The sequence below is a fragment of the Quercus robur genome, chromosome 5 (assembly GCF_932294415.1).
Source record: "Quercus robur chromosome 5, dhQueRobu3.1, whole genome shotgun sequence".
Classification (NCBI taxonomy): domain Eukaryota; kingdom Viridiplantae; phylum Streptophyta; class Magnoliopsida; order Fagales; family Fagaceae; genus Quercus; species Quercus robur.
The window spans coordinates 86438970-86452986 of record NC_065538.1 but is presented as its reverse complement, the minus strand read 5'-3'; the positions used below and the strand labels follow the sequence as shown (position 1 = coordinate 86452986).

Here is a 14017-nt window from a genome sequence, read left to right as displayed (position 1 = left end):
TACATTTTTTAGAATAAATCATACATTATACTACATTATAAAATAGTTGCATATTCCCACGTATTGCGTGAATCTGCGACTAGTTTAAGGTTAATTTGCCAATCATGCATGAGTCCTACAGAAGATATTTATTCTATTACGCTTTGCAGCAATTATCTGAAAGCCTGCAGAAAACTGAAATCAATAATAATGTCCATTTTCAGTGGAAGTCAAGGCGTAGAAGTTGGGAAGTATCAATAATAATGTCCATAATTGATTGATTTTAGCTGTGCCACGAGGCCCCAACCTTCCTATGCATCATATGTAGTCCCAATGTCCCATCCCACTCTATTAACATTAAAAAAAAAAAAAAAAGGGATAAAAACATTGTTTTATTCAGTGATAGGCAATTTCGAAGTGATAGACAATTTTGTCTTAACAAAAGGACTTTCTTCAATAGATGACGCGTGAAAGTGAACTTGTTTGCAAATTTAAACTTGGAGAAATATACTTCCAAATGAGGGACTCCGATTCCTGCAAACCACAAAGAATACAATTTTGGCTTACATCCTCTTTTTTTTTTTTTTTTTTTTTTTTTTTTTTTTTTTAATTTCCTTCAACTTGCAAAAAACGTCCTAAATAATATAGGTCAGTCAATGCATGCCTTAATGGTCTGTTTGGAAGTTTAGAGAGGGAGGAAAGTAGTGGAGAATAGTTTTCTACCACCTTATTTGGATGTTTTTAAAATCAGTAAGGAAAAGGGAGTAATTAGCTCTTCCTCTTGTTTGGATATTTTAAAAATTATGATAGAAAGGAGTGGAAATGATTTAAATAGACAAACTTACCCCTATTTGAAAATAGACTTGCAACATTGGACTATGATTAATTTGTTAGATTAAATAATTATGACTATAGCATGCAATATTTTTTTTTGATAATTTTTTTTTCTAATGTGAATTAAATAATCAACATTGGTCTATGATTAAATATTTTTTCTGCTTTTTATTATACTAAAAAAAACCATCCTTAATTGGTAATAATTAAAATAAGAAAAAAAATGTTATTTAGAGATAATAATTAAACCATCCAAATATTCAATATATTCATTGAGTGACAAAATTATATAAAACTTTGAATCAACATTTTTCAACATCTGGATTCACTTTGCATAAATTATTCCATTTGCAACAGTAAAATGGTTAATTTAATTCCCAATTTCCGATGATTTTAATATTTAATACTTATTTTGCTATGTGTTGACTTTCTTGCTTATGTGGCAGCTATTGATAGGACAGTCTTATAATTTACCAAACCGTCATGTGCATTAACCAATGAACTCAAATAAACTTCTCTCGTAAGCGTTTGGTTTTCAAGAAAGTGCAGGTCAAAATTTTTTTTTCAAACATTATTTTCTCAAGAAAAAAAAAAAAAAAAAAACCTAGCCTCCCAAATGAGCCGCCATAGTAGTAGCATCAACAGAAGAAGAAGTAGTCGTTCTCCTTCATCATCTTGACTGTCTTTGCATCTCCGAGGATTAGATGTAGTCGGAATCGACAATCTGACCAGCGAGAGATCCGATTCTTAAAAGCTGGCAAGTACGCCGAACGTGTCGGTGCCGGAGCTCTGGTTTACCTCTTTGCTGTGCTCGAATACCTTGTTGCGGAGCTTAGCCTTTGATTTTTTTTTTTTTTAGATTCGATTTCGTGGGGGTGTTTGGATGCCGAGAATATGTGGGAAACTGGGTGTGACTGATTTTGTGTTTTGTGATCGTTGCTATGTTAGTTTATGGATTTGGGTATTGGATCTTTGGATCTATGCAATTAGAGACTTTGTGTAGTATTCAGCTTTGGGTTTCTCTTTTCTGTTTGGTTGCTGAAAAAATGTTGGATAGAAACTGTAAAGATATTAAATTTAGTAGAAATTGTGTTTGGTTTGTAAGAAAGCACTAGGAAGATTTGTCATTTGCAGTGTTAAATTTTGCCAAGAAACAAACAAAGATTATTTATATAATTGGTTTGTAATTTTGTTAATTTAGAAAGTGTAAATTGAGGAATTCATTTGGTCAATAATTTATCTACTCTATTCTCCTTCCAAATCTCTCCAATTTGGGAGAATTAAAAATGAGAGGTTAGAGGTAGTTGAAACCCTTCCAAACCCTTCCTCCTCCTTTCTTAAAAAATTTCCAAATAAGGTAATTGAATTATTCTCCCTCCCTTTACTCTACTCCCCCTCCTTTTTTTAACTTCCAAACAGGCCATAAATTTCCACATTGAAGAACACAGATTCACATTCATATTTTGATTAGACCCATTATCTTTTGCAATACGATGCCGAAAACAATAATCTTATGCAATAAACAATACTTGCAAACTGGAAAAAGAATGCGCATGAAAGTCTTGAAGGAAAACGCAAAACTTGACTTAGCATTTAGCGCATGGATTTAGTAGGCCTTTACTTATTGTCTGCATTTCCTTGCTAAAACCAACCAATGCATTATTAGAGGTAACTAAGAAAATTTCTAAATTTCCACATTCACATGAATTGGTGTAATTTTAAACTTTGATGAAGACATGCCATTTAGTTTAATCCACATTGCAATTTTAAGTCTCAACTAATAATTCTATGAACAAGAATTGCATCTCAACAAAAATGATTGAAAAGTGAAGCCAAAAAAATGACTAAAGTTTAGGGGTCTTTAAATTTTACATCCTGAAGTTTCCGAATTTGGATTTTAACTCCTAAAGTTACATTTTGTTGGCATCAATAGTCGTTTCATCTATATTTTCTATTAAGTGCCACATAAACTTGTCACACGTATTTAATTTATCCAATAAAATAATTTTACGTCATTTTCATTATGTAACATGATATTATTTTATTAGATAAACTAAACACGCATGGCAAACTAGCTTCTGCGTCACTTAAGTGAAAATATGGACAGATGAGCTATTGATGCAAATAGGATGTAACTTTAGTGGGTTAAATCTTAATTTTGAAAATTTCAAGGTGTAAAATTTAAAAACCTCCAAACTTTAGCCATGTAATTTGCACCTTTGCTAATTTTTTTTTTTTATTTTAAATTGTGCATATTTTACTTAATATAACGTTCTATTTAGAAACATTGTTGTAATTTAAAATGCTTTTGTAGTATTATACTATGACCGTTTATGCCTAGGAGAGTAGTGACTGTACTTAGAGATGGAGATAGCCCTTGACTTGGTATAATCACAAATTTTTTTACAATATTTTTTACAGACTATTGGGGTAGAAAATTTTTATTGGTTTGCATTTAGACCCAACACTTACACCACTTTTTACTTACCAATAATCACTCACCAAAACATTTATAGCTCTAGCATTTTCTTCTTTTTAATGGCCATAAAAAATCTATAAATTTAAATTTTAAAACAAAATATACAAGCCCAAAAAAATGAGCTCAACAACAAAAATTACCAATAATAAAACTAAAAAAAAAAAGTTTAATCAATCAATTTTACCAAAAACAAACATCCTGCCCTTTTAAAAAATTTCAAATAAAATATTAGTCCTTACCCAATTACACACATCAAAGTCACACACACACACACACACACACACAACACCTCAATGGCTAAGCCACCACACACAATTAGCAGCAGAGTCACCCCTTACATCTAACTGTACTTTTGTTACATTAAATAGCTCCCTTATTTTTTACTCATATTTGACGGTTCCATTATCACATTAAACAGTACTATCATATATGACCATACTTTTGTCATATTCAATGGTTTTGTTATTTCAACCAATATGGATATTTTTATACCTATAAGAGTATTAATAAGGCCCCAAATATTAGCCAATAAATTTCTATAAAAAAAAAAAATTTAATGCCATGGACACAACAAAATGTTATAATAATTTCACAACATTCCTAAATTAACATGTCAACTCATTCATGGGTTAACCAAAAACTTTTTTTTTTTTTTTTTTTCTTTTGCTATGCTAATATAGGAATGTTGTGAAATTGTTGTGTTCTTAGCATTACTAATTTTTTTTTTTTTTTAATGTAATACAATGTCTACAACATTTTCTAACAAATCCTAGGTGGCAATCCGCTAATAATAATTTAACATTGACACAAGTGGAGAGCGAAAATTAGAACCAATAGAATTCTACTATCTAAAATTTGTTGTGAAAATGTTGCAGGGTTATCAAAAACCAAAAAAAAGAAAAAAGAAAAAAAAAAGTGTTGGTGGACCACTATCCACTCATTTCTTTGCTTTATTTATTTTTTAATTTTTCTAATATTTGTAGCTTTATATATATATATATATATATATATATATATAAAAACTAGTATAGTAATAAAACTGAAAGTAGATTGATAGTATTGAAAATAGATTGAAACACTTACAGTTTAACAGTTACAAGATTACAAGGCTTAGCAATAAGGCTTGAAACTGGTTACGAGCTTTGTGAGTAACAAGGGGTAATATTGTGTTCTGAATAACATGTGTGGGAAAGGAAAGATGGGGAAGAAAAAGCATGATTTAAACAGTGAATAGTGACTTTTTACTATTAATAACAGGTCCGTGAGGGACTGCAGGGAGCAAAACCCGGAGCTTTAACAAAAGTATCAGCTTAGCATTTTTGGCCTTGTGCCAAAAGTAACATCATTTCCCGTGGGAAACAGCCAGAGAAATAGTCGGAGCTTTAACATGGGGTAACATTTTAACATTTTGGCCATTTGAGCTAGTAGAATCAATTCTCCCCTAAATCAGGTGTGGAGTCTTCATCATGACCAAATAACTCCTTATTGTAAGGGTAACAGGGGTTATCATTTGCAACAGAGGCCTCAAAAGATGCTTAAGAATCTTCTTCTTCTGAGGTAGCATTTTCAGCAGCTTCTTCCTCCTTCCACTTTTGTTTTAGGAGGGCATAAAGAGCATCTTGCTAAGATCATCAAGAGGAGACTTTTTCTTCTTGGACTTGGCAGAGGATTTAGCAGATGAAGTAGAAGGTGCATTTGCTGTAAGTTGAGGTACAGCTGTTTGCACTAGAGGGTAAGCCAGTGATTGGGCTTTAGCATTGGAAGTGGCATTAGCAATTGGGAATTCCCAGGTAAGAGCATTAGCATCAGCAGATGCTAAAGCTATATCTAAGGGTATTTTAGCATTTTAAGCTTCAAAACATGCTACATCCTGGAATGTCAAAGGCAAGTATTGTAAATTTTTTACAATACTTGCTACAGTGCAATTCTATCTTTAGAATTGCACTGTAGCAAAATTCTAAACATAATAATAATATTTTAATCTATTTTCCCCCGAAATTTCTCTCTCTCCCTCATTATTTCTGTTATCTTCTCTCTCTCTTCCTTTCTCTCTTTCTCATCTGCTCTCTCCTCTCACCGAACATCTTCCTCCTCCCACCATCAACATAACACATCACAGTGGAGGAAACATTGATCTGGGTTGATCAACGATGGAGGAAACGTTGATCTAGCGGCGGCAGTGGCGGCGGTTTCTGGGTTTTGATCGGGCTTGATTTGGGTTTTTTTTTTTTTTTTTTTTTTTTTTTTTTTTTTTTTTCCTGTTGTGATCGGGGTTGATCGGCGGTGTCTAGGTTTTTGTTCCGGTGGGATTTTGGTGGTTGATTTGGGTTGATCAACGCGGCGGTGTCTGGGTTTGGGTTGATCATCGCGGCGGTGTCTGGGTTTTGATCGGGTTTATCTGGGTTTTTTTTTTTTTCCTGTTGTGATCGGGGTTGATCGGCGGTGTTTGGGTTTTTGTTCCGGTGGGATTTTGGTGGTTGATTTGGGTTGATCAAGCGGCGGTGTCTGGGTTTTGATTGGGTTGATCTGGTTTTTTTTTTTTTTTCCTGTTGTGATCGGGGTTGATCGGCGGTGTTTGGATTTTTGTTCCGGTGGGATTTTGGTGGTTGATTTGGGTTGATCAAGCGGCGGTGTCTGGGTTTTGATTGGGTTGATCTGGTTTTTTTTTTTTTTTTTTTTTTTCCTGTTGTGATCGGGGTTGATCGGCGGTGTTTGGGTTTTTGTTCCGGTGGGATTTTGGTGGTTGATTTGGGTTGATCAAGTGGCGGTGTCTGGGTTTTGATTGGGTTGATCTGGTTTTTTTTTTTTTCCCCTGTTGTGATCGGGGTTGATCGGCGGTTTCTGTGGTGGTGTGGTGATTGATGATGGTGGAGCCGTGGAGGTGGTGGTGTGGTGATTGCTGATGGTGGAGCCGTAGAGGTGGAGGTGTGGTGTGGTGTGGTGGTGGTGGTGGTGGTGTGGTGATTGGTGATGGTGGAGCCGTTGGAATATGAAAAAATGTGACGGTTGGAAAGTAGTAGTAGAGAAAGATTAAAAAATAATATTTTAATAAGAATAGAGTTTTGGGATGTGGAGGTATTGTAAAATAAGATGGTATAATGATAAAGTGAGTTTTTAGAATGGTAAAATAGGATAGCATTAGCATTTTCCAATGCTAATGCTCTAACATTATCAATAACATATTGAGTGTGAAATGAAGCATGCCTTATGAAGCATTCTGATTACAAATGAAATGAAGCATGCCTTATAGAGGTAATAACAGGCACTATTTGCAGTGTGAAATAGCGGCAGCAGCAATCTCGGGTGAACAGTAGCAGCAAAGTCACGGAGTAAATAGTAACAGTGAACAATACTTTTACTATTCCTTTCACAAGGGTAAATCAGCCGAAAGCAGCCGTAAAAACTGTTGGTGAACAGTAACACGTCTGGAGGTAGCAGCAATAATTTGGTACCAGTTTTGTCAGTTTGTGCTGACGTGGCAGTCTTCGGTATTCTGAGGACAAAAACAACAGATCAAGGTGGCAAGGGCCTGGAAAAGCCTAACAGCAACATTGGCCTAGGATGAAAGGAATCAGATTTCGAAACAACATTGATATCATCAGAAGCATTTGTCGAGAAGGTTTTTCCTTCTTTCGGATCAGGAAACATTTTACTATCTATCCCACTTTGGGAAGAAGCTGATTTTATAAAATCAACAGGATCAGTTTTTGAAACAATAATATGAGGGGCAGTGGTTGGAGGACCAATTTTTGTGAAAACAGCATATTTTCTAAGTACACGTGTTACTAGAAGAAGGTGTTTCTTATTTTTCTTTTATGACAACAGGTTTCTTGGTAGAAACAAGAGGCTTTGAAACAGGAGTATTAGCAGCTGGCATTTTTTCTTTTTGTAATTCAGCAAGCATTTTATCAACCAATTCAATTGTAGAAGAAACAGGTTTCTTAAAAGAATCAACAGGAATAACAGGTTTCTTTGCAGAAACAACAGGTTTCTTGGTAGCAACAAGAGGCTTTGAAACAGGAGTATTAGCAGCTCGCTTTTTTTCTTTTTGTAATTCAGCAAGCATTTTATCAACCAATTCAATTGTAGAAGAAACAGGTTTCTGAAAAGAATCAACAGAAGTAACAGGTTTCTTTGCAGAAACAACAGGTTTCTTGGTAGAAACAAGAGGCTTTGAAACAGGAGTATTAGCAGCTGGCATTTTTTCTTTTTGTAATTCAGCAAGCATTTTATCAACCAATTCAATTGTAGAAGAAACAGGTTTCTGAAAAGAATCAACAGAAGTAACAGGTTTCTTTGCAGAAACAACAGGTTTCTTGGTAGAAACAAGAGGCTTTGAAACAGGAGTATTAGCAGCTGGCATTTTTTCTTTTTGTAATTCAGCAAGCATTTTATCAATCAATTTAATTGTAGAAGAAACAGGTTTCTTAAAAGAATCAACAGGAGTAACAGGTTTCTTTGTAGAAACAACAGATTTTGAAGTATAATAATTTTCAATAAAATCAAAAAATAAAATGTGCTTTTGCAAAGCATGCATCTTTTCTATCCATTTTTCTCCGATGCGAATCTTCTCCATTCGGTCAAAAGAAGCATGGTAGCAATCTCTCTTTTCCTTGTTTTTTGGAGATTTATATTCATTAAACAAAGCAATATAATCAAATTCAAAAGGTTTTGGGGGAACCTTTAGAGTAACAGGAGTTTTGAAAATAGAAGTAGTAACATCTTCTCCTTTTTTGGGGGGATTTTTTCTCTTTTTAAAATAATTTGGAAGTTTTCCAATGACACGACTTTCAACAGAACGATTACTATTATAATAACAAGACTGATTACTATTATAATAGTCGTCGTCATCATCATCACTATCACTAGAATAACAAGAATGATTACTATTATAATCAGGGTGAGTTTGGTTCAGTTTTTTGAAAAAGTGCATAATGAAAAAGTGGAGTTTTGTAAAAGTGCATAATGAAAAAGTGGAGTTTCAAAAAGCTGAGTGTTTGGTAAAAACTATTAAAAAGTGCATAATGAAAAAGCTGAGTGTTTGGCTAGCACTTATAAAAGTGGCTTTTTGAGGGGTAAATGACCAAAAAGGATAATGTATATATAAGGGAATTTATTTCATACTTTTTTTTTTTTTTATGTGAGTTTGTTTCATACTTAAATCAATTACTTCATCATACTTAAATCAATTTTTCTTTTTCTAAAAAAATTATTTTTTTCTTACCAATATTAGCTAATAATAATCTACCACTTAAGATTTATTGTGAAAGTATTGTAAAAATATTGTGATAAAAATTGATACTAATATTAATTTGAACGTACTATTAAATTTATTTTTTTCTCTTTCTAAAAAAATTATTTTTTTCCGACAAGTGTTAGCTAATAATAACCTACTACTTAATATTTATTGTGAAAATATTGTGATAATATTTCCTTCTTTTTCATTTTTTTTCTCCTCCACTCACTTACCGCATTTTCTTCTTTTTTTTTCCCTCTTTTTTTCCAGTCCACACACGTACCCACTGGCCACTCTTTTCCTTTATTTCCTTCTTTCCTTTCTTTTTCCATTTCACTTCTCCAAGTTTCCAGAACGTCCCAGAGAGCTCTCCTTCTTCCTCTTTTTTTTTTTTTTTTTTTTTTTTTTTTTTTTTTTTTTTTTTTTTTTTTTTTTTTTTTTTCTTAGCTCTTCGTCTGCATGATTCTTCCTCTCTTTTTTTTTTTTTTTTTTCTTAGCTCTTCGTCTGCATGATTCTTCCTTCCTCTTTTTTTTTTTTTTTTTTTTTTTTTTTCCTTAGCTCTTCGTCTGCATGATTCGTCCTCTCTTTTTTTTTTTTTTTTTTTTTTTTTCTTAGCTCTTCGTCTGCATGATTCTTCCTTCCTCTTTTTTTTTTTTTTTTTTTTTTTTTTTTTTTTTTTTTTTTTTTTTTTTTTTTTCTTAGCTCTTCGTCTGCATGATTCTTCCTCTCTTTTTTTTTTTTTTTTCTTAGCTCTTCGTCTGCATGATTCTCATCAAACGAAGATAGATGGGAAATCCAAAAGGGAAGAATGGGTCAAATCGGTGCTTGATCTCTGCCTTCACCGCTGCCTGTCTTCCTCTCCACCGTTGCTTGATCTCTTCCTCACTGCCAACGACATGCGGCGGAAATGGGTCAGCTCGGTTTTTTTTTTTTTTTGGTTATGATTTCATTATTGGGTTCCTTTGTAAAATTGTGTAAAATTGGTTTGATTTTGTTGATTTTGTGTTTGGATTATCAAATGTTGAAATGGGTTGTGGTGGTAGATCGGTGATTGTTGGGTGGTGCTTTGTTTGTATTTGGTTGATACTTTCTTGACCGGTGTTGGTCTGTAACAGAGGAGCGGAGAAGAGAAAAGGGCAAAGTTTATTGGTGATGGGTATTTTAGTATTTTCACTATTGCAACGGTAATAATACGGCGAAAATGGCCAAATGGCCTTAAAAACCAAACTATCTAGTTAGTAGGCAAGACTTAGAAACATATTTCATTTATAGCATCTCGAGTCTCAAAGACTCGATTTTGGGCTTCAAAATCGAGTCTCTAAGGCTCGGTTTGTATGCTTGACCACGTCTGATGTGGCAGCGCTGGCATCTGGCATTGACATGGAAATCGAGTCTCTTAGACTCGATTTCTAACCCTTATATATATCACTCGCACCAAACACCAGAGCATCAGAGGAGGAAAAACCCAGAGAAAAAAAAAAAAAAAAGAAAAAAGAAAAGAAAACCAGAAACAGAGAGGAAGAGAAGATCGAGATCGGAGACCCAGGCGCGCGCGGCATGACCAGAAACTGACCAGCGACCCAGGCGGCCAGAGGCTCGCGCCGGCCAGCGTCGAGCGCGGCCAGGGGCTCGCGCGGCCAGGGGCTCGCGCGGCCAGGGCCGCGCGCGAGCTCAGGCCGCGCGCGACCCAGGCTCGCGCGAGCTCAGGCCGCGCGCGACCCAGGCTCGCACGAGCTCAGGCCGCGCGCGACCCAGGCTCGCGCGAGCTCAGGCCGCGCGCGACCCAAGCTCGCGCGAGCCTCAGGCCTGACTCTGATCTGATCTGGTGAGGTTTGGCAGTGAGGTTCTCTGTTTCTCTCCCTCTGATCTGATCTGAGCTGTGTGTTTCTCTTTCTCTCCCTCTGATCTGATCTGCGTTTGGGTATTTTGGCATGTAGAGACTTAGAATTTTTTTTAAAAATTTTGGAATTGAAATCGAGTCTCTTAGACTCGATTTCCATGTTAATGCCAGATGGCAACTCTGCCACATCAGAGCCTCAAAGACTCGATTTTGAAGCCCAAAATCGAGTCTTTGAGACTCGAGATGCTATAAATGAAATATGTTTCTAAGTCTTGCCTACTAACTAGATAGTTTGGTTTTTAAGGCCATTTGGCCATTTTCGCCTAATAATACAAAACGCGCTCTGCGCGTTTTCATTTATGGACCCCTGAGGGTCCATAAGCCATTCCGCGTTTTCCTTCAGTTTTTTCTAAAAGTTCAAAACGCAACTTTTGTATAAAAGTTGCGTTTTGAGCTTACCAAACGCAAAACTGGTCTGAATTTTTTTGAAAAAGCGCTTTTTGGACTTCAAAAGCTGAACCAAACGGGCACTCACTATCACTAGAATAACAAGAATGATTACTATTATGATAGTCGTCGTCGTCGTCGTCGTCATCATCACTATCACTAGAATAACAAGCAACAGAGTGAGTATCATTATCATCATAACAACAAAGAGAACAAGTATTTTCATTATTAACAGAATAATGATGATGATACTCACTAACAGAACTAGCTTCTAAACACTCACTTGTCATGTTTTTCCTTCTTGACATCGTTGTGTGACAACCGAAGGCAATCCTACCGCTCATACCCTAACGCTCTCCTAGCTTGACGGGAATTACTGTTTGGTTCTGGGGATCTTTTACGCTTGTGTCAGGAACAACGGCAACGTATCCAAAAAAAAACACAACAAGCAAGAGTCAAAAGGTCAGAAGACAATAGACCGCTAAAGGGACAAGGTACAAAGACACAGCAACAGCTATCAACAGACAGGGACTAGTAACACAACAGACCACCAGCAACTCGGGAAGGCGGAACACTGTAGAATAAACACAACAACCCTTCCAGGGGCGAAACAACAATATATGGGAATGCACAACAATAATGTCAAATTTAAAGTACATAAATATACGAATGTATATATATATATATATATATATATATTAAAATCACAAGAAAAGAAATGTAAATAAAGTTAAAATCTAGCTTCTCAAAAAAAAAAAAAAAAAATCAAGTAAAAATATATTGCTGGTTCATGCTTTGGGTCTCTGGAGGTTTTTTTTTTTTTGGAACTGGGACTCTGGAGGTTTTAAGCTTATAGAAGTCTTAAACTCTAAAATGAGATTTTGATTACAAATGAAATGAAGCATGCCTTATATGGGTAAAAACAGGCACTATTTGCACAGTGTGAAACAGTGGCAGCAGCAATCACGGGTGAACAGTAGCAGCAAAGTCACGGAATGAATAGTAAAAATAACAGTATTTTTTTTAGGGCCGGTAAATATAAGTCATCTATTTTTAAAAATATTTTTTCAAAATTAAAAAAGTTATTAATATTTTTTTAATTTCAAAATTTTTTTTTTCAAAAATAATTAATTATTGTGTACAGATTAGTTAACTCTTTTTACTATTCCTCTCGCTAGGATAAATCAGCCGAAAGCAGCGGTAACAACTATTGGTGAACAGTAAGAGCATCCACAGCAGTGGAGCTAAAAATTTAGCTTTTTAGCTCCACCAAAAGTTACTTTATCTATTATACCTATACATATGCTACAGCAGTGGATCTATTTTAGCTTTCAATACAATAAAATAATATATCCTCTACAATAAAATAACATATCCTCTACGATAAAATAATATATTACACTACCCAAAAAACACCCACAACCATCAGCCACAGCCACCGCCACCACCACCGCCACCGGCCACAACCACCACTCTATTTTGGCAACCACAACACAACATAGAAAAAAAAAAACCAAAAACAAAAACAAAAACAAAACCACAACCACAATCACAACCCCATTACCACCGGTCACCACAAACCACCAGCCATGACAACTGCCACTGCCACAACCACCACCACCACTACCATAGCCAAAATCAACCACCACCACCACAGCTACCAAACCCATATGAAAATACATTAAAAAAAAAAAAAGCCTCAATCACAGCAAAGAGAATAGAGAGATGGGCGGCAGCGATGGATCGGAGGCTTGGGAGGCGTGGGCCGATGGATCGGAGACGTGGATCGTGGTGACCTTGAGGCCGGCGGAGGCGTGGGTTGGAGGCAGGGGGCTTGGGTCGGCTTGGGCCGGTGACGAAGTGACTAAGGCGGTGACGTTGGGCCTGTGACGGAGTGACTGAGGCCGGTGACGGAATGACTGAGGCCGGTGACGGAGTGACAGAGAGAGAGAGAGTGACTGAGAGAGAGAGAGAGAGAGGCGAGAGTTGTTGAGAAAAAAGAGAGAGCTTTTTATTATTTTAAGTCCAGCCGAATAAAATAATAGTTTTTTTTTTTAGCTCTCATGAACAGTACACATCTATTTATAGATGTGTACTGTAGCAGTGGAGCTAAAAAATATAGATTTAGCTCCACTGTTGGAGCATCATTTTAAAGTTTGTGGAGCTAAAATTTGGCATTATAGCTTTATACCACCTCTGCTGCAAATGCTCTAACACGTCTGGAGGTGGAAACAATAATTTGGTACCAGTTTTGTCAGTTTGTGCTGACGTAGCAGTCTTCAGTACCCTCTGATCCGTTCACTGGCACCATCGTTTGGTCGGTGACAGGACCGGTCCAAACGTTTCGAAAGCGACGAAATCTTTAAATGGGGTTTTTATATTATCATTTAAATAATATTTTATACAATAATTCTTTTTTTAAAAGATCTATTCCTTTTTCTTTTTAATATGATTTTTTTTGAGAAAATACTAAAATTATAATAAATTTTACTACAAATTATTATTGTAATGAATGTGATCAATGACATAAGGCATACAAAAATACTAGAAAGATTATAAAATTTATAACGTGAAAACTATAAAGAATAAAGATACATCACCAATCACAAATATTCATTCAAAAATATATTCAATAGTTTGTTGAAATTTTACTATCATATTCATTGTCACATCAAATTATAAAAGTTATGGAGACCACCACGCACTCTTGGTGCAGTGATCACTCCACAAGTATAAGTTTTTGTAGGATGTGGGAGGGGTCATGACTAAGATTTAAGTCTCTAAAAGAAAGTTTCGCACATATATACACTTAGATTAGATTAGAGTAAAATTTTTATTTTGTATAAAAATAATTAAATAAATAAAATTTATGTAGTAAAATTTATAGTATTTTTAACATTTTTCTATTTAAATTACTTGTAATTAGTAACACGTCTATTTGTAAAATCTATTTATTTAAATTTGTTTTATCTTTATCTCTAACATTATTTAACTCTTTCAGCCTTCTTAATAGTGAAAAAAAAAATGGTAAACTAAAATGTTTTAATATCTCAAAAAAATATTTATATAAAATAAATTGCCCCCAAATATGGGCCTTCTCTAGTAAGGAGGCCCTAGGCAATGGCCTAATTGGCCTAAGCCTAGGGCCGGCCCAGGTTGGTGAATTCATTACCGAGTTTCAGAACACATATTTGTTGAAAA

General features: G+C 35.2%; 1 protein-coding gene across 7 annotated transcripts; it reads right to left on the bottom strand.

Moving 5' to 3' along the window:
- Window positions 1–6474: 6474 nt before the first annotated feature.
- Window positions 6475–11684, bottom strand: LOC126727561 (uncharacterized). 7 transcript variants are annotated; one of them, XM_050433283.1, is made up of 4 exons: window positions 10901–11684; window positions 7604–8151; window positions 7391–7420; window positions 6475–7228 (listed from the first exon to the last, which is right to left on the bottom strand). In XM_050433283.1, exons 1-4 carry the CDS (start codon window positions 11158–11160, stop codon window positions 7095–7097), a joined length of 972 nt encoding a protein of 323 aa, XP_050289240.1. In that variant the 5' UTR covers window positions 11161–11684; the 3' UTR covers window positions 6475–7094. The 7 variants fall into 7 exon arrangements, with proteins under 7 accessions (XP_050289240.1, XP_050289235.1, XP_050289239.1 ...); XM_050433278.1 differs by having other exon boundaries at window positions 7259–7552; window positions 7715–8151; XM_050433282.1 differs by having other exon boundaries at window positions 7391–7552; window positions 7715–8151.
- Between the last annotated feature and the right edge of the window lie 2333 nt (window positions 11685–14017).

Coding starts and splice junctions, on each gene's coding strand:
- LOC126727561 (XM_050433276.1), bottom strand. CDS start 11,160: ATGAGCGGTAGGATTGCCTTCGGTTGTCACACAACGATGTCAAGAAGG. Junction 8,152..10,900: donor TGTTATTCTAGTGATAGTGA/GTGCCCGTTTGG, acceptor TTCTAGTGATAG/TGATGATGATGACGACGACT. Junction 7,553..7,714: donor TGTTGATTCTTTTAAGAAAC/CTGTTTCTTCTA, acceptor CTTTTCAGAAAC/CTGTTTCTTCTACAATTGAA.